The sequence below is a fragment of the Myotis yumanensis genome, unplaced genomic scaffold, assembly GCF_028538775.1.
Source record: "Myotis yumanensis isolate MYYU_CA2020_CCGP unplaced genomic scaffold, mMyoYum1.0.hap1 SCAF_8, whole genome shotgun sequence".
NCBI lineage: Eukaryota > Metazoa > Chordata > Mammalia > Chiroptera > Vespertilionidae > Myotis > Myotis yumanensis.
Window position 1 is genome coordinate 40,185,190 of NW_027223759.1, and position 27,542 is coordinate 40,212,731.

Here is a 27,542-nt window from a genome sequence, read left to right on the forward strand (position 1 = left end):
CCTGCTTCAAGAGATAGGAGGACATCTATGGCAAAATCTACAAAACTCTTCCCAACTCTAACCTAACAACATGTGCACATGTTGTAAGTAACCATTTTTTAATGTTTTAAATGTTAAAATGCCCACATTTTTAAATTTTTCAATAGGGACCAAGGAATTAACATTTTACTGTTTATACCTCTCATAGCATACGAGTAGGTAGTAGTATGTAAAAAGCATTGAACTGAAGAGTCTAGTTTTGGTGTGCATGCAGGAAAATATGTTGTATAACCCTGTCCCACAGAGAGCCTCAACACGGTCTCTGTACTTTTTGGTGCAAGCTTCTGACTTTATATATTTGTTCCAATGGGGAATTGTTAAAGATGTTTGATCAAATCGTGCCTCTTATAGCAGACATAACCAGGGGTCCTCAAACTTTTTAAACAGGGGGCCAGTTCACTGTCCCTCAGACCGTTGGAGGTCCGGACTATAGTTTAAAAAATAAACTATGAACAAATTCCTATGCACACTGCACATATCTTATTTTGAAGTAAAAAAAACAAAACGGGAACAAATACAATATTTGTATTTGCATGTGGCCCGCAGGCTGTAGTTTGAGGACCCCTGCATAATACAGTCTGGACTGCTTTGAGTCTTGTACTCCTTTAGACATCATGATAAATGTGCCACTCCTCTTCCTTCTCATAGGCTTTTATATCTATCATCCCTAACTTTTTGTCTTGATTTTAAATTGATGTCATGGTATTTCTTAGTTCGTAGTTCCTTTCCTCTAGTATCTCTATCCTATGTCACTTCATTTCACAATGATTTTGTTATTAATCATGAATGAATGAACATTACAAAATGACATGCCATCAAATTTTTGATAAATGTATGCCGGAAGCCGGTCCATCCTTGCTGCTTGACACAGTCGCTGCAGGAAAGAAACATCTGCACAGCATATGTTTCAAGGGACCTGGCGTATATAGCATACTGTTCTTAATATGTTTGCTCCCCTTAGCGCTATGTGTTTTAACCAAGGTCGAGAAAGGTTGTTTCCCCAGGTAGGGATTTTCCCCTGAAGTTAGGGAGGGGATAAAACCCCTTAACTAAGTGCCAGGCGGGTAGTTAATCACTTTAACTAAGAACAATCATGCTTAAACTACATAATCTTTACTCCCTGGAATGGAGATAAGAAACGCCCTAACCTTTGTAATAGAAATTGACAGGATTAAAATCGACTGGTATAAATACAGATGTAACAAGACAATAAACAGGTCGCTCTTTTTTCTGGGTTCGGAGCCCTTCCGGATGCTGAGGGCGCTGGGTGCCTGGTCTCCCTGGGTGCCTGGTCTCCCCGGACCTGAGGGCTTCTGTACGTGGATTATCTGTGTTTCCGAGCGCTGTGCTGCAAGGGACCCCCGCCCGCACGCCCCGAGTATGACCTCGTCTGCATAGGCCTCCCGGGCTCCGGCAAGACCAGCCTGCTGTCCCGGCTCTGCAGCGAGAGCCCCGAGCACGTCGTGTCGACCACCGGTTTTAGTATAAAGGCAGTGCCCTTCCAGAACGCCGTCTTGAATGTGAAGGAGCTCGGAGGGGCCGACCACATCCGCAAGTACTGGAGCCGCTACTACCAGGGCTCCCAGGGCGTGATCTTCGTGCTGGACAGCGCGTCCTCGGAGGGCGACCTGGAGACGGCCCGCAGCGAGCTGCACTCGGCCCTGCAGCACCCGCAGCTCTGCACGCTGCCCTTCCTCATCCTCGCCAGCCACCAGGACAAGCCGGCCGCCCGCTCTGCCCAGGAGGTCAAAAAGTACTCGGAGCTGGAGCCGCTGGCGCGCGGACAGCGCTGGACCCTGCAGCCCTGCTCGCTGGGCGACGTGGCGGCGCTGAAGGACGGCTTCTCCCGGCTCATCCAGCTGCTGGAGGAGAAGGACCAGGAGGCCGCGAGGATGTGAGCCTGGCGAGGAGCAGTTCCCGGGCCTCGCGCCTCGTGCTAGTTCTCATTTCACGGTGTTTGGGGTAAGCCGTCCTCGTAGTTCGGCGTCTGTTTTCCTGTTATCTCAGACTCATCTCTCCGCCCCCGAGAATATTCCGCACGTCGGCATGAACGTCAACTACACACTACTGAGAGACTCGGTTCTCTGTTTACCACTAACCATCTCCGCCGCGTCTCTCCTGCCCCACGCACCCCGCCTGTGCCGCGGTGACGGAGCACAGGGCTCGCGGGCACGGTCCCCGGAAGGATCCGGGAGGCTCGGAGCCCTGCCTCCGCCCCCCTGTTTGGGGCGCAGTGCTCTGTGACTGGGCTCCCCAGAGTATGTGTCTCATTTCACCATCTCTCCGGGGGTATGTTATGTTATTTTTTAGTTTTTTGTATACTGGCCTGATAGATGATGGGAGGAAAATGAGCACCAGAAACTTCAAGGAACCCGCATCAGGATGGACCGTCCGCCGCGGGAAAGCGACTGAGGATTTAGGGACACGACGCATTGTTTCCGTCCCTGCGTCTGAAGTCCCCGCTCCCGGTTCCGAGACGCATTCCAGGACACCGAGGCCCAGCGCTCGCGTCCGATTCCTGCGTCAGCGAGCCCTCGGCGTTTTTTAACGGAAAGGTTGTCCTGCACAAAGCCGAGCTGCAACTTACTATCGGGGTCTTTTTCTAAAAATCTTGTGTCTGATTAAAATAGAAAAAAATAATTTTTTAAAATAACAGGTAACATTTTTAACAGCCACCCAACAGGCTTGTCTGTGCCGACAATGGTGTGAGCGGCGTGGGTTTGACTGACGAGAATCATGTGTCCATCCAGCCGTCACGCACTCACGTAGTGTCGTGGGGCCTGCAGTGTCCCCGTTCCGTGAAAAGGCGTGTCGCTATTTCCCATGTAAACCTCGATTTTCCGGGGTCTCCATGTGCCCCTACCAGTACGCGGGGGGCTGTGGCAAGTACACAACTCTAGCGCTCAGTCAGTCTTTGCAAGGAACGTTTTGTTTCGTTTCTCTGACATGGTGAAGTTGCATAGAGATGAATGCACAGTTTTCCTGAAGCTTGGCACCTTTGGCCTTTTCTAAATCAGGAGCAATCGGGGCTATAAAGGTTTGTAGTTGAAATACGCTTGGGCACATTTTGTAGACTTTTGACCACTTGCGATTCTAAGTGGCCCAGTGACAGAAACTGCCCCTCCCCTGAGCACTGGAAGCATGTCCGGGGTTTTTAGGGCCGTGGCTGAGCCCCAAACACCGCAGCCCACGCTGTCACAGCCGCACTGCCACGGCGAGGTGGCGCCGGCACGCCCTGGAAGGTGTGGCGTTGAACCGCAGCTTTTGTGGTTTCACCTTGTGGGCAGGTTTTAATGAAATCATTACCTTTGAGACATCAAACATCATCTTTAAGCTTTTTATTTTTTTAATTGAGTGGATCCAGAAGATTCATGTTCATGTTTGTCTGCGGCAACTTGGGTGTCTTGACACTGTAGCCGCGAGCAGCACAGCACCGTCACCCGATGCCCAGGCCCGTCCCCCTGATTCTGTCCTGTGTGCTCATCCTCCGTGACAAATAATGATCCGGCAAAAAAAAAAAAAAAAAGACAATAAACATTAGATCCTAATCAGATCCTAAACAGAACTTCACTGGAGATCCCGACCAGAACTTTGGCTGGAGATCCTGGCTAGAGGTCCTGAGTAGGCTGCTGACCAACTGAAGGCTGTCTCCGTGTCATTCCTTCTTCGCCGACTCTGTCTACACCTTTGGGGACCCCTGGACCTGCTGGGGTTGGACCCCAGCAAATGTATAGAATTTATTTTACACATGAGGATACATGAGAATATCAAATGAGGATAGAAATGAGGATTCATAAATAATATCTCTCAGAACTATATGGTAAATGTTTTATACATTTTCAAAGGAGAAAAGAAATAAATGTACCATGGCAATTTTGTGTTATGGTCAAATCATGACATGGTACAACTTGTGGAGAAAAAGAGGTAAGAGATGCTGTAGATGCAGTTGGTACCAAAGAAAGGGCACATGTTTATTGGAGCATGTAAGGTTTAGCCTACTGCATGTGTAGGAAGGAATGGTCAGGCCGTAAATAGCTCTATTCAAAACAGGTGAGTTCAAAACGAAGCTTTTCCATTTCCTGAAACTTGCTCTTTCCAAACCACTGAATCTTGTAACCTATTTCGATATACTGCCAGAAAATCTGTTACTTAAAAGGGTAGGGATAACACAAAACCCACCAGATTAGTGGTGTCACATAAGCATAGCACAGAGTTTGACACTTCATAAAACAAAAACATTTACTATTTTTTCTTCCTGCCAATATTGCATCATTCCTCTGCCCTATTTTATAACTTCTCACTTGCTTAGTCAATTCTTAATCTCTTTACTTTCTTCAGAAAAACCTGCTCAGTGGAAGTAAACTAAGTTGATAATACTATGCTTTGGTTTGAAACTGCCCCCACTTTCTTTATATAAAAAAGTCACTAGACCCTTGTTTGATCTGTATCCTCATATTTGCATTTGAATCATATACTCTGTCTAAAATAAAATACAGTGACAGAAGATATAAATGGAAATTATCAGATAATACAAACTATAATTCTAACCTTTCTGTCCCATTGTTTTCATACAAAGTGCCTTTATTTTTTTTTTTTAAATATATATTTTATTGATTTTTTACAGAGAAGAAGAGAGAGGGATAGAGAGTTAGAAACATCGATGAGAGAGAAACATCGATCAGCTGCCTCTTGCACATCCCCCACCAGGGATCTGCCCGCAACCAATGTACATGCCCTTTACCGGAATCGAACCTGGGACCCTTCAGTCCGCAGGCCGACGCTCTATCCACTGAGCCAAACCGGTTTCGGCATACAAAGTGCCTTTAAACTTATCTTTTAGAAGATTATTGTTGATGTTAAATGAATACGGAGATTCTGAAACTAATCACACTTAGTTAAAAAATAAAATTTTAATCATTCCACATGCTTTAGTGCACAAGTAGTTCGTATTCACATGATTGCATTATGCCTTCATAGGTATATACCAAGTAGTGAGTGGTGTAATTATACACTGTGAGTTCTAGAATTTGAACATATTATTTTTGCAGTTGTTTTCATAAGGGTATATAGTAAATTTAGGTGGTTTATGACAAATTTCAGATGTCTTACAGAGTAGATGAAAAAGATCTCTTAGAACTAAATATGTTAAATGTTTTAAACATCTTCAGGGGAGAAAAGAAATAAACATTTCCTAGCTGTCTTAACTTTAAAATGACAGCAGTGAGTTTTATAAAAGCCAACACTAGCGAGCATATGTACATAGCAGCCCATTACTAGTAGCAGTCACCCTGTTAACTGTACACAATGCCCCACACTGAGCTCAGTGTGCTTTTAACTTGATACTGCAATTAAGCACTTAGGTTACATTAAATTATTAACACATTTTTCTCATTTTACCAGAAACAGGGCAATAGTTAAAGCACCATAAAGTCGCCTCTTGTGCACTCTTTTCATCTTTAAATGTTAATTAAAACCCAATTAAAAATAAAGTTGGTATTTCAAAAAATCTCTATGTAAAAGGTTACCTAAATGATAAACTAAATCCCTAAAATACTTATAACACGGTGGCAGATTTTATGGAGGAGCATCTACATGCTTAATTTTATATTTAAGCCTTTTTTCATATAAAAATATTAACCTTCATACAAGTTATGAGGAGACTGTTATCACCTCCACTTTATACATGAAGAAAATGATGCCCAGACAAGTTAATTTCTTTCCCTCTTTAATTTGCCACAATTCATTTTGGAAAGGTGTGTGGCACAGTTGCACCTTAAACACCAGCAAAGTGCATTCATTTTTCATTTTATTTCATTCTCTTGTGCCAAATATCGAAACAAGGAACTGCATGAAGTCTCACGTACTTCTGCCCATCGACAGAGCACTGAAAGCACCCATAAACCGTCTCCCTTTTTAAGTTCCCCATCCCACAGAGTATGCAAGGTCCTTTTGGAATGTTGTGATTAAGTAAGTTAACACGGATGTGAGTCCCCTCTTTGAGTGAAATATCAGTCATGCTGAAACGTTTATCATAGTAGTCAGTAAAAAGGTCGTCTAAGTAAAGCTGGGAACGAGAAATGACGTCCATCACTCTTCTATCTAAAGACAGAAACAGAGAAATGTGTCAGAAGTCAAATAAAAAAAACAAACATAGAACCAAGCTGCATTTATAAGCATGTGAATCTAAGCCATCAGTCATGAAATAATTTGGCTTTTAAATTTAAATTCTTAACAGGATTACTAATAGACAACCTCAAGTATTGACCCCAGAAGAAAAAGAATATATGTGAAATACTCTTCAATGGACATGGACATACTTCTTTCAAATAGTATGTTTCTCAATCTGTAGAGCACGGCAAACGTTGCTGTTTCTTCCCTTTCAAATCCTCCTTTTGACACTGAAGTGACACAAAGGTCTATGAAAGAAATTTAGAAGATGTTATAAGTTGAACTCAGATTTTGTGGTTGATGAATTCTGGTACGTGACTTCATTGTATTTGTTCAAGTTAAATTTTATATATTTTTAGGAAAGGTAACATTCACATGGTACACAATTCAAAGAGCACAACAAGGCAGTATAGTGACAAGTCTCTAGACTACCCTGACCCCTGCCTCAGTTTTCTACCCCACAGGTAACCATGTTAACTTTCTTGTGTATATTTCCAGAAATGTTCCATATATTTTACATGCATAAAGGAATATGTATGTATGTATGTATGTATGTACATAAATTCTTTAGGCTCAAAATGTTATATATTACACACATTTCTTTCAAATATCTCTTAGAGATTATTCAATGTCAGGTTATGTAGTGCTTCCTCATTCTTAGTATTCCTTTGTATGGATGAACCATTATTTAACTAGTTGCTGATAATAGATCTTTTTTTTTTTTTAAAATATATTTTATTGATTTTTTACAGAGAGGAAGGGAGAGAGATAGAGAGTTAGAAACATCGATGAGAGAGAAACACCGATCAGCCGCCTCCTGCACATCTCCCACTGGGGACGTGCCCGCAACCCAGGTACATGCCCTTGGCCGGAATCGAACCCGGGACCCTTCAGTCCGCAGGCCGACGCTCTATCCACTGAGCCAAACCGGTTTCGGCGCTGATAATAGATCTTAAGGTTATTTCCAATCTTCCACTATTATGAACTGAATATCCTTATCTCCATATCATTTCATGTAAATATATCTATATGTTAAATTCATAAAAGTGTAAGTAAAGCTAAAGTATGCACATTTTAAATTTTGATGGGTATCAGTTCAGACTCTTATCAATATACATAATTGTAAAAAACCTACACCCGAAGGGACCCAAAGAGAATTTAATTTGCATGTTTTGTTTTGTTCCTGGATCCCGAGTCCCTGTTCCATTAGAACTGCAGAAACAAACATAAACAGGTCTAAAAATGTTTATAAATTACCATGGCCAGAGGGCTCACTTGCCTGGTCCTTTGGCCCACACCTAGACTTGAGCTGGCTGGCTTCCTAACCTTAAAGGTCTGTAAAGTGTAGAAATCTAAAGTGAGCTGCACTGAGGTATTACATAAGGTGACAATTTTAGGGGTAGTATTTGTAGTTTTAACGTTATTTTTAGGGAGAGCTGGGGCGGGGCGGATCTCTGATAGATAAAATTAAAGAAAAGTTATCTTTGGGTATACTAGTTTGGGTGCCCTGACATCTTCAGGCATCTTACTGTCTACTTACTCCTCTATTTGCCATAATAAAAAACTACCTATTAGAAGGCCATGTATTATCTCCCCATAAGTCAAGGAATACGTTTGTCAGTGGACTGCATTTTAGCTCTTATCTGTAATTGTAAGTGGAGTGGTGGGAGTCTGTAGCCTTTACCAAGAAGAAGAAAAGAGGTACTGGGTAAGTAGGGAGTGGAGAGCATTTCCTAGCTACTTCATCTAAGCATAAGATTGACAGTGCTGCCCAGAGGTGTGGCTCAGTGGTTGAGCATTGACCTATGAACCAGGAGGTCATGGTTCGATTCCTGGTCAGGGCACATGCCCCGTTGGGTTGCGGGCTTGATCCCCAATGGGGAACGTGCAGGAGGCAGCCAATCATTGATTCTCTCTCATCACTGATGTTTCTGACTCTCCTCCCTTCCTCTCTGAAATCAATAAAAATATATTTTAGAAAAAAGATTGACAGTGCTGAGAGCATCACTTTTCTAATCTTAGAGAGACAAAGCGAGAGAATTAAATTCTTAAAAATGTAATCAATTCAGTATTTCATGCAAGTCACTCACTCACCAAAGACACCATCCAAGTAAATGAAGAGTTCGAAAACACTGAAAGCTATGGTTGTGTGTGCTGGGAAAACAATAGCTTTGTCCCTTCCCCTGGGATTCTGTTCATCCATAAAATGAAACTATATTAAAAAAAAAATAACATCATTAAGGAGCGTAACATGTAAGGATAGCTTTTTGGAGGAACATAACATTTCCTTCAATCCTATCAAAAGGAAACAAACAAACAAAACAAAACACTTCTCCAAGTAAAGAATTATCCTACTGGAAGTGAACTTTATAGCAGAGTTCCACATGGTCCAATGGGATCTCGATCTATATTAGGAAATAGCACTCACCACTCTCTCACTTATTTGGTATTGGAGCCAATGATTAGTGCTACCACAATAGCTAAGCTCTCTGGCATAGAAGCCTTTGTCTTTCAACTGCAAACCAACTGTGTTTAAGTGCTAGAGCTTTTTTTTAAGCCTACCCTGTCTGCTGTTCCAAAGCCCCCAGAGCTTTCAGCAGCTTTCCAAAGCAATCACCAACAATTAAGTTCATGCCCAAATGATTCAACGTTAAACAATTTGGTGAGCAGCTAAATGGAGGCTTTATTTTCAAAGACTTGAAAAGGTTATCATTGAACCCTGTCTTTCTAACATTTAGAAATCAAGTCATTATTTGTGAATGACAAGGCCAAACATAATAATTGAAGTAATAAACACAATTACTTTTAAGACTTTTAAAAAAGATTTTACACTGGAGTATGTTTAGTCACTGACAATATTATTTTAGAAAAATTATTATAAAAATATAAATTCAACTTTTAAAATTTAAGTATAAACTATATCACTTAAAAATAATATCAAAGAATTCAATAAAAGTATTTAATTTTTATTTTTAAAACAGTATTTAAATAGCAATAGGAGGGACTCCAGTATGCATATTATTTCAGGAGGACCAGTATTCTGTTTTCATTATATTATATGAGTTTACAATCCAAATTTTCTTAGATTTTTTTTCACAATACAAAACCATTACTGTGTGAAATCCTATATATCCTTGCAGTTCTTTAATCTCAACATTTGACAAAATACACAAGTCCCATTAGAATTTGAGTACTTTTTAAAAAATTCCCTTGCAGCCTTCTAATAAAAGAAGCCTAATAAGTGTGGCTTTACCCGCATGGACTCCCCACGAATTCCAGCGTGCACAGACAGTGAGCACTGTCGTGTGGTTCGAATGCTTTCCATGACAACACACAATACTGCCTTTCTGCTGCTCCTTGACTGACGTATCAAGCTGTGGTCAAAATTAATTTTTCTAAAATAAACAAGAGAGACAGTCACAAGCATCTATGGTATCTGATTACATATCATCCAACACATTTTTTGCTATCATGTATTACTTATTCACAGTCTACCTTAACTAAAAGTAAATCAAGGCAGGCTTAATACAAATCATAAAGTATGCTCAAAAGAAATTTAATAATCTGCCTCTCCGTTCTATTTTCTTAAAACATGCTTATTATAGGAGTCTATTGGAGAGACTCTCTCAGCATATTTGTTGAAAGCAGATTCCTATATTCTTTTAATCCAATAATTTAGCAAATGTGTTCATATCCAAAGCAATTTTGTGGAACAATTTAAAATTCTCTTTAAACCAAATGATTTTGGATATCTACTCCTATCAAAAGTTTGGGTATATTACTAATTTGCATTATTTCAAACACATACATTACATTACTAAAACAAACCTGGATGTTTTAATAATTTATAATGAAGTTTATATAATTAAAAATTTTAATGAAAACACTGCAGTATACTGACCGTGAACTAATTTCCTTGAGTAATGTTGAAACTTCCACTTCATGTTTAGTTACTACACCAAATGAAGCTTTTACTGCAACAGAATCTGATCCAGTAACGTTAATCCCAACATCATTCACAATATGGTTGCCTCGCCTTCCATAGAGTGAAACATCTGATTCATCTTCATAATTCAGTAACTGATAAGATGAAATACCTTTTTTAAAAAAGGAAGTTAATATTTTTCAAATGTCACTAATTATTCTATTGTAGATTACATATGGTAACACATTAATTTACTATTTAAGACTTCATTACCCACCTGTTAAGAAAGGCAAAGTTTCAAACCAAGATTAAAAATAGTCATTCAATTAATTAGAAAACAAGAAGAAATAAATAGCTAGAGTACTTAAAATGAACTCAAATTCGACAGAACTTCTTATGCATCAAGACCCACGGGGTAGTTGAAAGAAAAACAGATGTTTTTAAGAAATAATTTGTCTCAATGTCCATTTATTTTCTAACCAAGTCTGTAATATATTTCAGTTTGCCAACTGTAATAAGTAAATGATAAAAAAATAAATACAAATTATTTTCATCTCATTTGACCATGTGAGATAGGTAAAATTAAATAAAACCTCCATTTCATAGATGAAGAAATATATTACTATGCCATTTTCTAAGCTGATCTGGTTAAAACAATTTATAAAACAACTGAAATAAAATTATACAATAATCTTATAAAATAGGTTTGAAAGTTATTCAATCAATAAAGATTTGATACTATTACAAACTTCAGGCACTTAAGTTAATCATAGTAATAAAAGTTGCTTACCAGCTGAAATTTCTCTGTCTCCTAGTAGAATATCTTTCAGTGTAAAAGGTGTCGAGGTAAATTTATATCTAGGAAACAGAAAGCATCGCTTCTTTTTCACCACCAGACTTAGAGGTTGGTATTTGTCCGCTTCACTGAGGCTTGGAACAGGAACTAATCTCCCTCCATCTCCAACTTGCTTGACAAAGCTCTTGGTAGCAGCCGCAAACATATTAATATAGTATCCAAATATCCATCAACTGCAACCCTCAGATAACAAATCCATATTTGCAAAGAAAATCAGGCACAAATCTAAGTCTTACTTGATTTTAAATATAATTATACACTTTAAAATACAAAGCATGGTTCCACCAAGTAGTTTACAGTGTACAGTTCACAACACTGCCTCCCTTGGTGTGCTCAGGTGATGAATTATAGATCAACAGTGTAAAGTGATACACTAAAAGTAAGTCTAATTTGAAATTGCAGTCCATAGCACTAAAATATACGCAGAAAACTAATAAGTTAAAAATGCTAGCAATGTCCTTAATGAGGGTCAAGGTTAATAGTTTGCCAGTTTTGAGGGAAACAGCCCTATGGGAACAATGCAATTAGGCACTAACATTAGCCTGGACACCAGCTACCCTGTACCTAGTCCAAAGGGAATTCTTTCACAAGTCCATCATGCCAACTCTGGCAACAGAAAAGAACTGTTTTGAATCCGCATGGTATACAGTTTATTGTTTCAGCATTTCATTCATTGTCCTTGTATTGAGAGGGCGTCAGTGTAATCAGGTCAGAAAGGTCAAGGAACAAACGGCATCAAAGCGTTACCAGAGTGTTACATTTAACAAGCACCAGGGCAATCAGGAAGGTTAGGAGGGGGAGATGGAACAATTAACTTTTATGGAACACAGCTGCAGCCAGGGAGGTTACGAGATGGCTGCAGCCCGGGAGTAAACTGAAAAGCAAGCAACCTGATAAGAAGGTGGACAGGCATTAATTCACAACGGCGCCAAGATTCCCAGAAGAGTGACCCCTTTGCTTCCCCCGTTTGCTCCCCCCGTTAGCTAGAAAAAGTATATAACCTATGCCTAAACCCTTAGTCGGGGCTCACGGCCACTGCTCTGCCGCGCTCAGAGTAAGTTGTGGGCCCCGACATATGTTGGAAGCTAAATAAACCCCTTGCGTTTGCATAGAAAGCGTCTCTTGGTTCTTTGTGACAGCGGCTTGCACCCCGGACTTTACATTTGGAGGTTCCACCGAGATACCGGCGGGGGTGAGAGGGACCCCTTATTTAGGGCTGGAGGCTCTCCCCCAGCGGGGAGGAGAGGGACCCCCTATTTAAGGCAGGAGGCTCTCCCCCACTTGTCGCCGGGCACGCAGCGAGGTATTTGTTGCAGCCGCCTCTGGGTTCCAACAGACGCTTCTTGGGGTAAGTGACGGCGCCTTTCTGAATAGCGATCGCTTAGATATTGGAAACACAAATTTAGTTAGAGCTGGCAAATCTGTTTGGTCGGGTGGCTGTCGGGGAGGGGCGTGAGCCTCCCCCGACTGCGACAGACAGACGTGTCGGGAGGTCGCAGGCCACAACCCCAGGGGACGCCCTGGTGGAGTCTGGAGAGGACCAGGGACGCCTGGTGGACTCCTGTCTGTTCCGTCAGTTAGGTACGGATTCTGATTCTGGTTCTGTAGTTCTGTTGCCAGCTAGGTCAATTGGTTCTGTAAATCCTTCTTTTTGGATCCTCCGATTTTTGTCTCAACGCGTTGTGTCTGTCCTTGTCCTTTGTTCCTTGTTTTTTGTCATTGGTGTGTGTGTGTTCGAAGTCATGGGCCAGTCTGCCTCTACTCCCTTGTCTCTGACCCTGGATCGCTGGTCAGAAGTCAAGGGACGAGCTAAAAACCTATCTCTTGTTGTCAAAAAGGGTAAATGGCAGACTTTTTGTTCATCCGAGTGGCCCGCCTTTAATGTCGGATGGCCCCCGGAGGGGTCTTTCCATCTGCCTCTCATCAGGGAGGTAAGGAGACAGGTATTTCAGCCTGGCCGACACGGGCATTCAGATCAGGAGCCTTACATCCTGGTCTGGCAGGACTTATGTGAGAACCCCCCGGCGTGGGTCAAGCCTTTTTTACCCCCTGGTTCTCTCCCTAGGTCTTCGGTGTCTGTCTCTGAGCCAGCAATCCTCCCTGTGAAGCCGGCTCTCCCCTCTCCTCCACCCTCTGTTCCTCCGGTCCTCCCGGACTCACAGCCTGATCTTATTCTCCTAGATTTCCCACCACCTTATGCTTCGCCTTTGCAGCCTCCGGCGGCCGAGGCACTGCAGCGGCCTGACCAAGTGCCTTCTCCGGCGCCCGGTCCAGCCCCCCTGCCAGCGTCCCCAACGGTGGCCTCCCCAGATTCCACCCTCGAGGTTTCCCTGCTGCCACCGGGCGACGGGCCAGCACAGCGGACTAGGAGCCGGCGCCAGCCGGATGAAGGACCTGTGGCCACTACTCTGCCGTTACGCCCTTACGGGCCTATGGTGGAAAATGGGAACGGGGGGGAGATGCCGGCCCTCCAGTATTGGCCATTCTCCTCCTCTGATTTATATAATTGGAAAAATAATAACCCTCCTTTCTCTGAAGACCCCACTCGGTTAACAGGTCTCGTGGAGTCCCTTATGTTTTCTCATCAGCCAACCTGGGATGATTGTCAACAACTTCTGGGGACCCTCTTCACTACAGAGGAAAGAGACCGGATCCTGTTAGAGGCTCGAAAGAACGTTCCGGGACGAGACGGGCGTCCGACACAGCTACAGAATATTATTGATGACACCTTCCCACTGGCTCGCCCCGACTGGGACCCTAATACTCCAGAAGGTAGGGAGCATCTGTCCTCCTATCGCCAGGCTCTCGTGGCGGGTCTCCGGGCAGCTTCTAGGCGGCCCACCAATTTGGCTAAGGTAAGGGAGGTCATCCAGGGTTCTGATGAATCTCCTACAATCTTTTTAGAGAGGTTAATGGAAGCCTATCGGAGGTTTACTCCCTTCGATCCGGAGTCGGAGGGCCAGAGGGCTTCAGTAGCCATGGCTTTCATTGGCCAATCTGCTGCAGATATAAGGCGGAAACTGCAGCGCCTTGATGGGCTGCAGGACCTCACTCTTAGAGACTTAGTTAAAGAAGCAGATAAAGTTTTTCATAAGAGAGAAACGGAGGAGGAGAAAGAGGAACGTAGGGAAAGGGAGAGAGAGGAAAAAGAGGATGCCAGGGATAAAAAGAGAGATAAAGCATTGACTAAAATCCTGGCCGCAGCAGTCGGTAACAGTAAAGAGGGAAACAGGAAGGGAGGCAGGGCTGGGCCACGGCCGCGACCAAAATTGGACCCGAATCAGTGTGCCCATTGCAAGGAGTATGGGCATTGGAAGAAAGACTGCCCAAAGAGACCCAGGAAGGGCCTACAGGCTAAACCGCCCACCTTGCTGGCCCTGGATGAAGACTAGGGGCGACGGGGCTCGGACCCCCTCCCCGAGCTCAGGGTAAAGTTTGATGTGGAGGGGACTCCTATTGATTTTGAGGTGGACACCGGAGCTGTTTACTCGGCATTACAAGCACCACTGGGGCCGCTGTCAACTAAGCGGTCCCTAGTAAGGGGGGCCAACGGTAGCCGATACCGAGCCTGGACCACCAAAAGAACTCTAGACTTGGGAAGGGGAAAGGTCCATCACTCCTTCCTGGTGATACCTGACTGCCCAGCTCCCCTCATGGGGAGAGATCTGCTTACCAAATTAAAAGCCCGCATCACTTTCAACCCCGAAGGGCCCAGAGTAGAGTTCTTGAACCCCTTAGTCCAGCAACCAGTAGTAACAGCTCTAACAATGTCTATGGAGGATGAATACCGCCTGTATGACTCCCCGGTAAAGGAACAGGATGTAACAAGGTGGCTAGACGAGTATCCAGATGCCTGGGCAGAGAAGGCCGGATTAGGGCTGGCGAGAAATCAACCTCCGGTAGTAGTTGCCTTAAAAGCCTCTGCAGTTCCAATTCGGGTGAGGCAGTATCCCATGAGTAAGGAGGCTCGGGAAGGAATCAGGCCACATATTCTAAAGCTACTGCAGGGAGGCGTCCTGAAGCCCTGTCAATCAGCTTGGAACACACCACTCCTTCCCGTCAAGAAACCGGGGACCGGGGATTACCGACCAGTGCAAGATCTACGAGAGATTAACAGCAGGGTACAGGACATACACCCCACTGTCCCTAACCCTTACAATCTTCTGAGTTCCCTCCCACCTGACAGGAGCTGGTACACTGTATTGGATTTAAAGGATGCCTTTTTCTGCCTGCGACTCTGTGAAAGCAGTCAACCTCTATTTGCCTTTGAATGGGCCGACCCGGAGGCTGGTCTTGCAGGGCAACTGACTTGGACCAGGCTGCCCCAAGGATTTAAGAACTCTCCCACGATCTTCGATGAAGCACTCCATCAGGACCTGGTCACCTTCAGAACCCAGCACCCGGAGGTAACCCTGCTCCAGTATGTAGATGACCTGCTGCTGGCTGCGTCGTCTCGGGAAGAATGTGAGTACGGGACTCGCTCCTTACTACAGGAGCTCGCTCGGCTTGGGTATAAGGCATCAGCTAAGAAGGCCCAGCTATGCAGACAGGAGGTTACTTTTCTAGGGTATACTCTCCGGGGAGGGAAACGCTGATTGACTGAGGCACGGAAAAAGACTGTTGTGCAGATCCCCACACCAACTTCCAGAAAACAACTCCGAGAGTTCTTGGGGACAGCTGGGTTCTGTAGACTATGGATTCCGGGATTTGCCTCGCTAGCCGCCCCGCTGTACCCACTCCTGAAGGGGGACACAGAATTCTCTTGGGGGTCAGAACAACAGCGAGCCTTCGATGATATAAAAAGAGCCCTGCTATCAGCCCCAGCATTGGCGCTTCCTGATGTTGAAAAGCCCTTCACCCTTTACATAGAGGAGCGAGGGGGAGTGGCGCGGGGGGTCTTGACCCAGACTTTAGGACCCTGGAAAAGACCTGTAGCCTACCTATCCAAACGCTTGGATTCAGTAGCTGGGGGCTGGCCCCGCTGTCTTAAAGCTATAGCTGCCGCTGCCTTACTAGCCAAAGATGCGGACAAACTGACTCTGGGACAAAAATTAACTATTGTGGCCCCTCATATGCTGGAAAGTATCATCAGGCAGCCCCCGGACCGGTGGCTCTCGAATGCTCGCATCACGCACTATCAGAGCATTCTGTTAGACAAGGACCGAGTGACCTTCGGACCTCCAGTTACTTTAAACCCTGCCACTCTACTTCCGGATGAGGCTGCAGGCCCGATCCTACACTCCTGCCAGGATATCCTGGCAGAAGAAGCAGGAATCCGTCGTGACCTAAAGGACTTCCCATTGCCAGACTCAGAGGTGACCTGGTTCACGGACGGCAGCAGCTTCCTACAGGATGGTAAGAGATGCACAGGGGCGGCAGTAGTTAGCAAGGACAGGGTTGTATGGTCTGCGGGGCTGCCAGAAGGGACATCCGCCCAGAAAGCGGAAATAATTGCTCTCACAAAAGCCTTAGAGCTGGCTAAGGGGAAGAAAGCTACCATTTATACGGATAGCCGTTATGCCTTTGCCACGGCTCATGTACATGGGGCCATATACCAGCAAAGGGGACTGTTAACCTCAGCCGGAAAGGACATTAAACACAAGGCTGAGATCCTTAGACTACTAGCAGCTGTCCTACTGCCTACCAAATTAGCTATTGTTTATTGCCCCGGCCATCAAAAGGGGTCGGACCCTGTAGCCGCAGGAAACCGGCGGGCAGACAAAGAAGCAAAGGCAGCAGCTCTTAAAGGGGCAGAGGTCCCAACACTAGTGAACAAGGCTCCTAAGGAGGACACGGCACCCGAAGCTACAGGGAATAAGAAACAGCAGGCGGCCTCCTACTTACAGCATGTACATCAGCTCACTCATTTGGGGGCCAGGAAGATGCAAGAGCTATTAAAAGAGCAGCCCTTCACTCTAGCAGCCAAGGAAAACAGAAACCTAGCTGAACAGATGGCAAGAAACTGCCGAGCCTGTCAGGCTGTAAATGCACACCCATCGCAAAAGCCAGAAGGGAAAAGGCTCAGGGGAAGCCGGCCCGGCCAATTCTGGGAAGTGGACTTTACTAAAATCAAACCAGCTAAGTATGGATTAAGATTTCTCTTAGTTTTTGTAGATACTTTCTCAGAATGGGTAGAGGCCTACCCCACCCGAAAAGAAACAGCGCAGGTGGTGGTTAAGAAGATTATGGAAGAACTTTTTCCTCGATTTGGACTGCCCCAGGTAATTGGGTCAGATAACGGACCTGCTTTCGTGGCCCAGGTAAGTCAGGGAGTGGCCAGGGTGTTGGGGATTAATTGGAAATTACATTGTGCTTATCGTCCCCAAAGTTCAGGGCAGATAGAAAGAATAAATAGAACCATTAAGGAGACCTTAACTAAATTGGCCTTAGAGACTGGCGTTCAGGATTGGACCTTGCTCCTACCTTATGCCCTGTTCCGTGCTCGGAACACTCCTTCACCTTCTATATATAATCTCACCCCTTTTGAAATTCTGTATGGAACCCCACCTCCGGTCTCAAAAATGTTACCCACCATAGACAAAGACTCATTACCCCACACTCCTTTACTTGCCAGGTTAAAGGCTTTAGAGGGAATCCAGCAATTCGTCTGGAAGCCCTTGGCCTCTGCCTATCAGCCAGGAGACCTCAAAGTGCCCCACTCCTTCCACGTTGGAGACTCGGTGTTCGTGAGGAGGCACCAGACCCACAGCTTGGAGCCCCGGTGGAAAGGACCTTACGTGGTGCTGCTGACCACCCCGACTGCGGTTAAAGTAGATGGCATCACTCCCTGGATCCATGCCTCCCATCTCAAGCCTGCACCGCCACCGGGACCTGAATGGACAATGGAAAGGACTGATAACCCTCTTAAGCTTCGCTTTCGTTGTAAGCCCCTGCCCGGCCAAGCTGATGGCGAGTAACCCCCATGCCCCTGTAACTTTAACCTGGGAAGTCATCAACCCAACAGGGCAAGTAGTCTGGTCAACCAGAGGTGTCCACACTCCGGGTAGCTGGTGGCCCACCTTATCTCCAGACGTATGCCAGCTAGCTGTCGGCCTAGACACATGGGACATATCAGAGGTAGAGGACCCTTACAACATCCCGATGGCACCTAGTAAGCCCTCCGCTGGTCTCGAATTCAGGGGCTACCCCAGTAGCGATACCAATGCAGGATGCCAAAATTATAGCAAACGCACCCTCCTAGGCCACCTCCCTTTTTATGTCTGCCCAAGAAATGATCGTAGTCGAAGTAAGATACAGAGCTGTGGTGGGCCTAAATCCCTTTACTGCGCAGCCTGGGGGTGTGAAACCACGGGGTCAGCTCATTGGATCACCCGATCCAGTTCAGACTGGATAACTGTTCACTGGAGCAGAAGGGGGGAATGTAAAACAGAAGCTTTGTGTAATGAATTAAATATCTCCTTAACAAAACAAGGCAGAGGAGCGGACAAGCTTTCCCACTGGTATAAGGGAAGGACATGGGGGCTTAGGTTTTATGCCTCCGGATATGACTTTGGTCTCTGGTTTACTATCAAACTACGACAAGAGACCACACCAGTCCTGGTGGGGCCCAATCCAGCTGTCCGTCCGGTCTCCCCACTCCGGCCCCTGGCGTCCCTGGGTGGCTTGGAGGGGCCAGTGACAGAATCTCCCCAGGTTACCAACCTTGTTCAGACTCCGAGTAGTGGGACTCCTCCCCTGAGAAGCCCAAGTGGTAGGCTCCCCCTGTTTAACCTCGTAAGTGGAGCTTACTCTGCCCTTAATGCAACCCAAAGTAATTTGACTCGATCCTGCTGGCTCTGCCTCTCGGCAACACCCCCTTATTACGAGGGGACTGCAGTAAACGGAACTTACACCCTGACCACAAGCTCTGCCTGCCGTTGGGGAGGAGATCACAAGCTAACCCTCCCTGAGGTTTCTGGCAAAGGACTCTGCATAGGTTCCCCCCCGCTGAGCCACCGGCGACTCTGTGCCAGAACTGTCTCTATGAACTCCACAGTTGGGTACCTGGCTCCAGAGGCAGGAACTTGGTGGACCTGCAGTACCAGTCTGACCCCTTGTATTTCCACTGCTGTGTTCAATAGTTCCCATCACTTCTGTGTCATGGTCCGTTTGTTTCCTCGAGTATTATATCATGATGCAAGTTCATTTGAGGAGATGGTGGGAGAGCGTGTCACCCGCTTTAAAAGGGAACCAGTGTCTCTTACTATAGCAGTCCTCCTAGGAGTTGGAACAGCAGTGGGGATAGGGACTGGAACCACTGCCCTTATCCAGGGGTCGAGCCATATGCACCAGCTTCAAGCTGCTATAGATCAGAATTTAAAGAAATTGGAAACCTCTGTAACTGCCCTTAAGGACTCCCTCACATCGCTCTCAGAGGTAGTTCTGCAAAATAGACGTGGTCTCGACCTCCTATTTATGCAAGAAGGAGGGCTCTGTGCAGCTCTCAGGGAAGAGTGTTGTTTTTATGCCAATCATACAGGGGTGGTGGAGGAGTCCATAACCAAGCTTCGGCAGCGGCTAGCCGAGCGACAGAAGGAAAGGGAGGCGCAAAAGGGTTGGTTTGAATCTTGGTTTACACAGTCACCATGGTTAACAACCCTGTTGTCAGCGATCGCAGGGCCGCTCATAATCCTACTGTTAATCCTCTCTATAGGGCCCTGCATCATAAACAAAATTATGGAATTCATACAACAGAGGGTAGGGGATATTAAACTCCTTGTCATCAGGCAACAGTATGCAGCCTTAGCTAAACCTGAGAGTCTCTAAGATTAGAAACCTTCCACAGAAAAAGGGGGGAATGAGAGGGCGTCAGTGTAATCAGGTCAGAAAGGTCAAGGAACAAACGGCATCAAAGCGTTACCAGAGTGTTACATTTAACAAGCACCAGGGCAATCAGGAAGGTTAGGAGGGGGAGATGGAACAATTAACTTTTATGGAACACAGCTGCAGCCAGGGAGGTTACAAGATGGCTGCAGCCCGGGAGTAAACTGAAAAGCAAGCAACCTGATAAGAAGATGGACAGGCATTAATTCACAACGGCGCCAAGATTCCCAGAAGAGTGACCCCTTTGCTTCCCCCGTTTGCTCCCCCCGTTAGCTAGAAAAAGTATATAACCTATGCCTAAACCCTTAGTCGGGGCTCACGGCCACTGCTCTGCCGCGCTCAGAGTAAGTTGTGGGCCCCGACATATGTTGGAAGCTAAATAAACCCCTTGCGTTTGCATAGAAAGCGTCTCTTGGTTCTTTGTGACAGCGGCTTGCACCCCGGACTTTACAGTATGATTACAGCAAGTGATTAATATCAAGAGTCACAGACTATAAGGAAACAAATGTATGCAGATCTTTATAAAATACTGAATGAAAACCACAATACATATAAATAACTGTATAAACATATGGGTTTCTTACTCTGAAGTTGGCACATGGACATCTCTTTGAAAGGGGACCCTACTGTCTTTATTTTCGTTGTTTTATTATTATTCCAGTAACTCAGCCTTTAAAGAGAGCTACATAAGGATTTGGCTTGTTTTTTAAAAGAATTTTGTGGCCAGAACCGGTTTGGCTCAGTGGATAGAGCGTCGGCCTGTGGACTCAAGGGTCCCGGGTTCGATTCCGGTCAAGGGCATGTACCTTGGTTGCGGGCACATCCCCAGTGGGGGGCGTGCAGGAGGCAGCTGATTTATGTTTCTCTCTCATCAATGTTTCTGGCTCTCTATCCCTCTCCCTTCCTCTCTGTAAAAAATCAATAAAATATATTTAAAAAAAAAAAAAGAATTTTGTGGCTAAAAATACACTTTAGAAACAAATCTGAGTGCTGAAATATTGTATTGCCATAGTTAGGTAGCTAGTAATCGATACAATACATATATAGAGACGGTAGGGGGAGGAAGAATAGGTTAATGCAAGCCTCAAATAATATAAATCAATTTGATTAGATTCTGGACTTTTTTTTTTACATTTACTTTCAAATATCCAGGGCTCACGTGCTAACCCCCCAGAGAACAGTTTTTAATAATGTCCCCTTGTGTGAATAATCTTCCAAAACACCAAGAAACCACAGGGAGTCCTTTCTGCAAGGGGCTAGCAAGTCCCTAGAGAAGCGACTGCACCAAAGGGGGTGCATCGCAGGCAAACGCCATTACGACCAGCACCACAGGTGTGCAAGAACAATATTTAATTAGAATCCGGTCCGCAGAAAAGCCTTCCTTTACACCTAACAGGCCTTGCTGGGATCCGCAGGCCCCGCATTTATCTCGCGACAAAAGCCTGTGAGACAATGACGCCCCACGGAGCAAGGGAGAAGGAGGGGGGTCTCCGGACGTGCCCGCGAGCGCCTAGGGCAGGGCTCCAGGGGAGAGCCCCCCAGCCCTCGGGAGTCTCCAGCTTCGGGCCGGGCCCAGGGATGCTCTCCCTAAATTTTGCCTTTGGAATTCTGAAATCTTTGGCTTAAAGCGACGCAGTCCTCATCCTTCACCCCGCCTGAAAAAAACAAAATAAGGCTGAGCCTCAGGCCCACAGACCGTGAGACTTGCCAGCCCCACAAGCCTCTCCCGGCAGGAAACGGCCTCCTTCTAAGGACACAGAACTGAGGCCTCCAGAGGCCGGGCACAGGGCGCCGAGAAGCCCGAGGCCCCAGGTGGGTGGGTACGCGCGGAGGCGGAGCCCGGGCTGGGAGACGGGGCGGGGCCTGTAACCAGGGGGCGGGGCCAGACGCCGAGGAGCCGGCGGGCGGGGCGGAGCTTGGAGGTGGGCCGGGATCCCGGACAGCAAGGGGGCGTGGCCGGGAACCTGGACCCGCGCTGCCGCACCGAGGCCCCGCCCCCGCCCCCGCCCGTCCTCCTAGCTAGAGGGACGCAGGAGGGGAGCCGAGGGGGTGGGGGGTCGGAGGAGGGGAGGAGAGGAGTTGGGGAGGAGGAGGAGGAGGAGGCGGCGGCGGCGGCGGCGGCGCTGGAGCGTTCCTCTCGGGGACCGGCCGACCCGGGGAGCGAGGACGTCGATCCGCGCCGCTCTTCTTGCCGCCGAGCCCTCCTCCCTTCTCGCCATGTCCCAGAGCCGGCACCGCGCCGCGGCCCCGCCGCTGGAGCGCGAGGACAGCGGGACCTTCAGGTCAGCGCGCGGGCGCTCGGGGCCGCGCCTAGCAGGGCCGAGAGGGGTGGGCGGGAGAGGCGGGGCCGGGGGAACCTGGCTCCCCAGCGGCATTGTGGGTAAAGCCCCTTCCCGACGCTCTCGCCCCCGCGGCTGCGGGCGGACCCGCTGGCGCTCGGACCCGCCCTCGGTGGCGCGCGAGCCGGGGTCTGCGGCTGGGCCCCGCCCCTTCTGCATTTCCTGGGGTCGGGGCTGGGCAGGCGACGGTGGTTCGCGGCCTCCCGGGGAACGAGATTTGTGAGCCTAGTCCTGCGAGGTGGCGAAGCCGCCCTGCCCTCATTCAGAACCTCTCCTAATAGCGTCCCCCACTCTGCCCGCCCCTGCCCTGCGCCCGCCGCAGTGGGGCGGGCAGTCTCTGCACCTTCCAGCTCCGGCCCCTGGGAGCTTTGGTGCTTCGCGAGTCACCGTTGAGAACTAGCCTCTCTAAAGCTTCTGCTTCCCTCCCTGCTTTGGCATGCAAAGCACACCTTTTTCTGTGTTTTTTTGTTTGTTTTGTTTTTGCAGTTTGGGGAAGATGATTACAGCTAAACCAGGGAAAACACCGATTCAGGTATTGCACGAATACGGCATGAAGACCAAGAACATCCCGGTTTATGAATGTGAAAGATCCGATATGCAAATACACGTGCCCACTTTCACCTTCAGAGTAACCGTTGGTGACATAACCTGCACAGGTCTGTATGCACAGTTAACCCCCGACGACCCTGCGGGTTGACAGTCAAGACTTGATACTGTTTATCAGTTGGGCAAGTGCCCTTTTTACTGGAGATAGCTGTGAGGGGCAGGCTCTTGAAATGAGACCTCTCATCTCAGGCCATTGGGATTTTCCAACTTCATCTGATTCTCTCCCTAATTTTCTCTTCCCCAGATACCAAGAGAAGCTCAGAAACATCCTAGGATCCTCCTAGGGTTCTTCCAAGAATTAGGGAGAAGCAGGAAAGGTTCTTGGAGCAGCCATAGCTGGATCAGTAGGTGCTATCAAGTTTTAAAGTTTCATAGATTATAGCTGATTCCATGACCCCAGAATTTTCTGAACCTCTCCCCTTTCTGTATGGACTCATTTGCCACTTTGGGCTCATTGTACAACACTCGATTCTGGATCCAAGCAAAATGAGGAAGGCAAATGGCTTGAATATTCTATATTGATTGCATAGCAGCTTCTAGTTCCTGACACGTTATAGGGATTTTAATGAGCTGTTATCTCCTTTTTTATATATACATGAGGAAATAGGTTCAAGGAGATTAGCAGTAACCTGCCCAAGGTTACATAGCAGTAAAGTTTCAGAGTTTAAACTCACCTTATTATGGTCCGTGAGTTTGAACAAATTATAACTGAAGCTGCCCATTTGTAAATTAGACATTCTATTTCTTATGTATCCATTTAGTTGCAAACAAAAATATACTGAATAGTAAATTTAATTTGGAAGAATGTCAAGAAAAAAATTTAGCAGGAAAGCTGAAGTCCTACCATTTTATAATCTAAAGATATCATTTATTTGTGTCCCTGAAAATCTTGAGTCTGCTATTTTCGTTAAAGCTACTTTAAGACAATTTTGAAGTTTTGTTTTTTTTTTTTTTTTGTCTATGTGAGGCAAGTGGATTGGAGGTGCCAGCTTTAATAGTCTTCATGTGAACCATAGAATTATTGCTTTAGCTGGTCTATTTTTAAATATTCAATGAAAATTCAAGAAAAAGTAGACTTTCCCCCCTCAATGTGTTATAGACCAGTGATTAATAACCTATAGCAACCATTCTGTCTAGGTCCCCTACTCTTCTTACACTGCCCTATCTTCCTATACAAGCTTATCTGCCTCCACGGCTTCAAATACTATCTAAAGGCTGATAATTCTGAAAACTCTACCTTCCCCCCAGGCCCAGTTACAGAACAATGTATCAGCCTGTGTTTGCTAGACATCTTTACTTGGAGGACCCAAAGACACCTCAGTTTCTCATCACCTCAGACTGAATCCATCTTCTCTCTCAAATCCATTCCCTCTGCTTTCTTTAGCTCAGTAAAGGGACCACCATCACCCATTGGCTCATAATAGAAATTTGTGTCTGATCTCCTTGATTTCTTCCTCTCTTGTCCAGGCTATCACTAAATCTTCCTAAATACCTCTTGAATCTGTCCACTGCTCTCTTCCCATTGCTACTGTTTTGGCCTCTGTCATCTCCCCCTTGGATTATGGCTACAGTCTTATAACTGCACTTTGAGCTTCTAGTCTTGTGATGTCCATTCTCTACACGACAACCAGAGTGTTCTTTCTGACATTCAAGTGTGTTCATGTACTTCCTCGTCTTAAAATCTATCCAGTGCCCAGCCGGTGTGATTCAGTGATTGAGCATTGATCCATGAACCAGGAAGTCACTGTTCGATTCCCTGCCAGGGCTCGATCCCCACTGGAGGACATGCAGGAGGCAGCCAATCAACGATTCTCTCTGATCATTGATGTTTCTATCTCTCCCTCTCCCCTCCTCTCTGAGATCAATAAAAATATATTTAAAAACATAAAATAAAAATATATTTAAAAAACAAATTCATCCAGTAGTTTTCCCATTACCCTCTGAGTGAATATAAATTTGTTGATATGACTTAGAACCTTGATGCTAAAACTGTGATCAATAGCAGCATTGATACCACCTGGGCAACTTAATGGAAATGCAGAATATCTGGACCCATGCCAGACCTACTAGATCAGGGTATATTTTTTAAGAAAATTCCCAGGCACTTCAATGCACATTAGAGTTTGAGAAGCACACATTTAGGAGGCCACTCTCTGACCCCCTCCTCCTATTCCTACAACTCTCTAGCCTTTTATCTCAAAGTTTCTTCCTTCAAGCTCTTATTGTATCCAACTACATGGGGCTCTTGAGAACACCGTGCTCTCTATCTTTGAGCCTTTGCCGGTGCTCTTTTCTCTGCCTAGATTGTTCTTCTCAACCCCTAGCTCTCTACATGTTACTAGCTTTTACTAATCTTTCAAGTCTTCATTTAGTTATCTCTTCCTTTCTTTGTGAAACCTTTCTGAATCCTTACTAAGTGTAGGGAGCTGCCCCTTGTATGTGCTCCCCTGCAACCTGCACTTAGGCCTGCCATCACATGTACCATTCCATATTTCAAACGCCTTTTACAGAAGAAATTCTGCACTAGGGTTTGTACTCTTTAAGGGTAGGGACTCTGTTCAGTTCTCTATTAATACCTACATTGGTGGATAAATGAGTACAGTGTGTGTGTCTTCCAAAATTTATTCCACGTCTCCTTTCTTCCACACCAGAGGAATGGACGTCAGCATTCTAATACCACTTTCGAAGGGTTCTCAACACCTAGTTTGAACACAGAGGAAAAAGATTGGATTTACCAGATGTGATTGCTTACTATAGTTAGGCATCAGTGTCAGTGATCAGTCAGGACTATCCCCTCTAGCCCCCTTAGCTACTCTAAAGGATACAGATTGTAAGTAAGACACATAACAGAAGCTCTCACCTTCTTCCCCATATAATTCTTCCCACACTGAACCCAGTATATAGGCATGACTGCTTATCGGATCAAGGGGTTAATCCAGGATAGGACAGGCCGTTAGAATAAAATTGTGCACATTTTCTGTGAGTGGCTCCCTTAAAGGAAACTTGTTACAGAAGAATTTCTCTCTGTGAATAGGGGAAGAGTAAAATACGAAGTTGCATTTCTTCAAAAGGTGTAATATGGGCTACTTTATTACCACTTTATGTAATAAATATATAATGGACACATAATATGGATTTTTTATACAGGTATGCAAAGAATTAAATACATAGAACTTCTGCCCTAGCTGATTTTTCTCAGTGGGTAGAGTGTCAGTATACGGACTGAAGGGTCCCAGGTTTGAATCTGGTCATGGGCACATGCCCAGGGTGCGGCCTTGATCCCCAGTGGGGGGCTTGCAGGAGGCAGCCGATCAATGATTTTCTCTCTCACCATTGATGCTTCTATCTCTCCCTCTCCCTTCCTCTCTAAAAGCAATATATATGTGCGTATATATATATATATATATATATATATATATATATATACACACACACACACACACACACAGAACTGGGTTTTTTAAATGTATTTCATGTGGTGAATATTTTATGATAGCATATTTATTAGTATATGTTTTCATAACTATGTAAAGCCTGACTTTATTTTGCATTATGAAATCATCTATGCAGACCTCACATTTTCACAGCATATACTTTTGTTGTTGTTGTTAACCTTAATTCAGGTGAAGGTACAAGTAAGAAGCTGGCGAAACATAGAGCTGCAGAGGCTGCCATAAACATTTTGAAAGCCAATGCAAGTATTTGGTGAGCTAAATTTCTTTGTATTCTGCAGCTCAAAAATATGGCTGAGGAGGTAAGATTAAAAGTTTGAACATGCTTGGAAAAGCAACAGAGTGAACAGTGTTTAGTATCTAGCCCTATAATATTATTTCCTTGTGAAAACCCATCATCCTTTAAGTACAATTTATCCTTAAGAAATTAAATCCAGCAATTAACAATTAAATGAAGGCCCTCTTGAACTAGGCTTCTTTTTGTTTGTTTTCCGGATGGGGTGCAACAGTGGAAAACCAGAGGTTTTCTGACCAGTGTCTTACTGTATTAAGACTAATTATTTCTATACTGAGGAAAGCAAGGTGTGAGGTGGAAAAAGATCAGCTAAAAGCACTCAGGAATTCTATTTGGAAGGAGACAAAAAGATTTCCTTTTGTTATAGAATGTATGCCAAATACAAAAGGATATTAAATGGGATATTAATTCTTGACATATCTTTCCAAAATAAATTTTTTATCACATTAGGTGCTTTTGGAAAGAGTGTTGGTCCTGGAGATCTCATGTATCTTAAAGTGGTGTCCTTGGTTTCTAATGGGCACAGCCTGGAATATGGTGTGCCTTCAGTGGCTTTTCTTTGCATGCACTCAAATATATTTGGAGAACAGTTTGCATATCTGTTCATAGCTGATAGCATAGGCCCATGGGGTTTTTGCTTCCCAGCCATAGCAAAACTGTTGACTTAGGGATGTATCTGGGCTCTCATGCAATGCTGCTCCCTTTTTCTAAATTATTCTAACCATTCGGATAGTTTAGCCAGTGTAAGCCTTGCATTTTATAAAATGATGCTTGATTCTATAATTGATTTATGCTACCTTTTTAGACATGCCAAATGAAATGGCAGGTACTGGATCTCCCCCTTGCTTGTGATGGCCATGCTGTTTCTCTGCAGCCCAAGATCAGCCCAAAGTGTTAAGTGTATTTGTGGAAATGAGTGTACGCTGTGTCCTTCCTGCACATGAGCACTTCACTCTATCAGCAGAAAAGGCTCATGCACTTTACAGGATGGGGCAAAAGTAGACTTACAGTTGTTCGTATGGAAAATAATAAATAATGC

At 45.3% G+C, this 27,542-nt stretch overlaps 3 protein-coding genes and 1 pseudogene across 7 annotated transcripts in view; 3 read left to right on the top strand and 1 right to left on the bottom strand.

Moving 5' to 3' along the window:
• The first annotated feature begins 70 nt into the window (after positions 1-70).
• On the top strand, positions 71-1,937 carry LOC139015475 (ADP-ribosylation factor-like protein 15 pseudogene; annotated as a pseudogene).
• A 3,674-nt stretch (positions 1,938-5,611) lies between these two features.
• Positions 5,612-11,683, bottom strand: PJVK (pejvakin). Its single transcript, XM_070422666.1, has 6 exons — positions 10,923-11,683; positions 10,109-10,304; positions 9,461-9,602; positions 8,302-8,419; positions 6,357-6,455; positions 5,612-6,138 (listed from the first exon to the last, which is right to left on the bottom strand). Exons 1-6 carry the CDS (start codon positions 11,131-11,133, stop codon positions 5,846-5,848), a joined length of 1,059 nt encoding a protein of 352 aa, XP_070278767.1. The 5' UTR covers positions 11,134-11,683; the 3' UTR covers positions 5,612-5,845.
• LOC139015196 (uncharacterized) lies at positions 11,589-17,757 on the top strand. The gene is given in 2 exon segments (XM_070422665.1): positions 11,589-17,248; positions 17,563-17,757. Coding segments are annotated over 2 exon segments (4,713 nt in total). The 5' UTR covers positions 11,589-12,730.
• Positions 17,758-21,879: 4,122 nt separating this feature from the next.
• Positions 21,880-27,542, top strand: part of PRKRA (protein activator of interferon induced protein kinase EIF2AK2) — a 375,739-nt gene continuing 370,076 nt past the window's right edge. For 2 of the 5 annotated variants that reach the window (XM_070422685.1, XM_070422684.1), the window contains exons 1-3: positions 21,947-22,093; positions 22,637-22,806; positions 26,380-26,461. In XM_070422685.1, the coding sequence (XP_070278786.1) occupies positions 22,029-22,093; positions 22,637-22,806; positions 26,380-26,461 (317 nt within the window). In that variant the 5' untranslated portion in view covers positions 21,947-22,028. Of the gene's footprint in view, positions 22,094-22,636; positions 22,807-23,000; positions 23,105-26,379; positions 26,462-27,542 lie in introns of those variants that run through there. The other 3 variants (XM_070422688.1, XM_070422687.1, XM_070422686.1) reach the window with 3 other exon arrangements.

Coding starts and splice junctions, on each gene's coding strand:
- PJVK (XM_070422666.1), bottom strand. CDS start 11,133: ATGTTTGCGGCTGCTACCAAGAGCTTTGTCAAGCAAGTTGGAGATGGA. Junction 9,603..10,108: donor CTCAAGGAAATTAGTTCACG/GTCAGTATACTG, acceptor TGTTTATTTTAG/AAAAATTAATTTTGACCACA. Junction 6,139..6,356: donor AAACATACTATTTGAAAGAA/GTATGTCCATGT, acceptor TTCTGTCTTTAG/ATAGAAGAGTGATGGACGTC.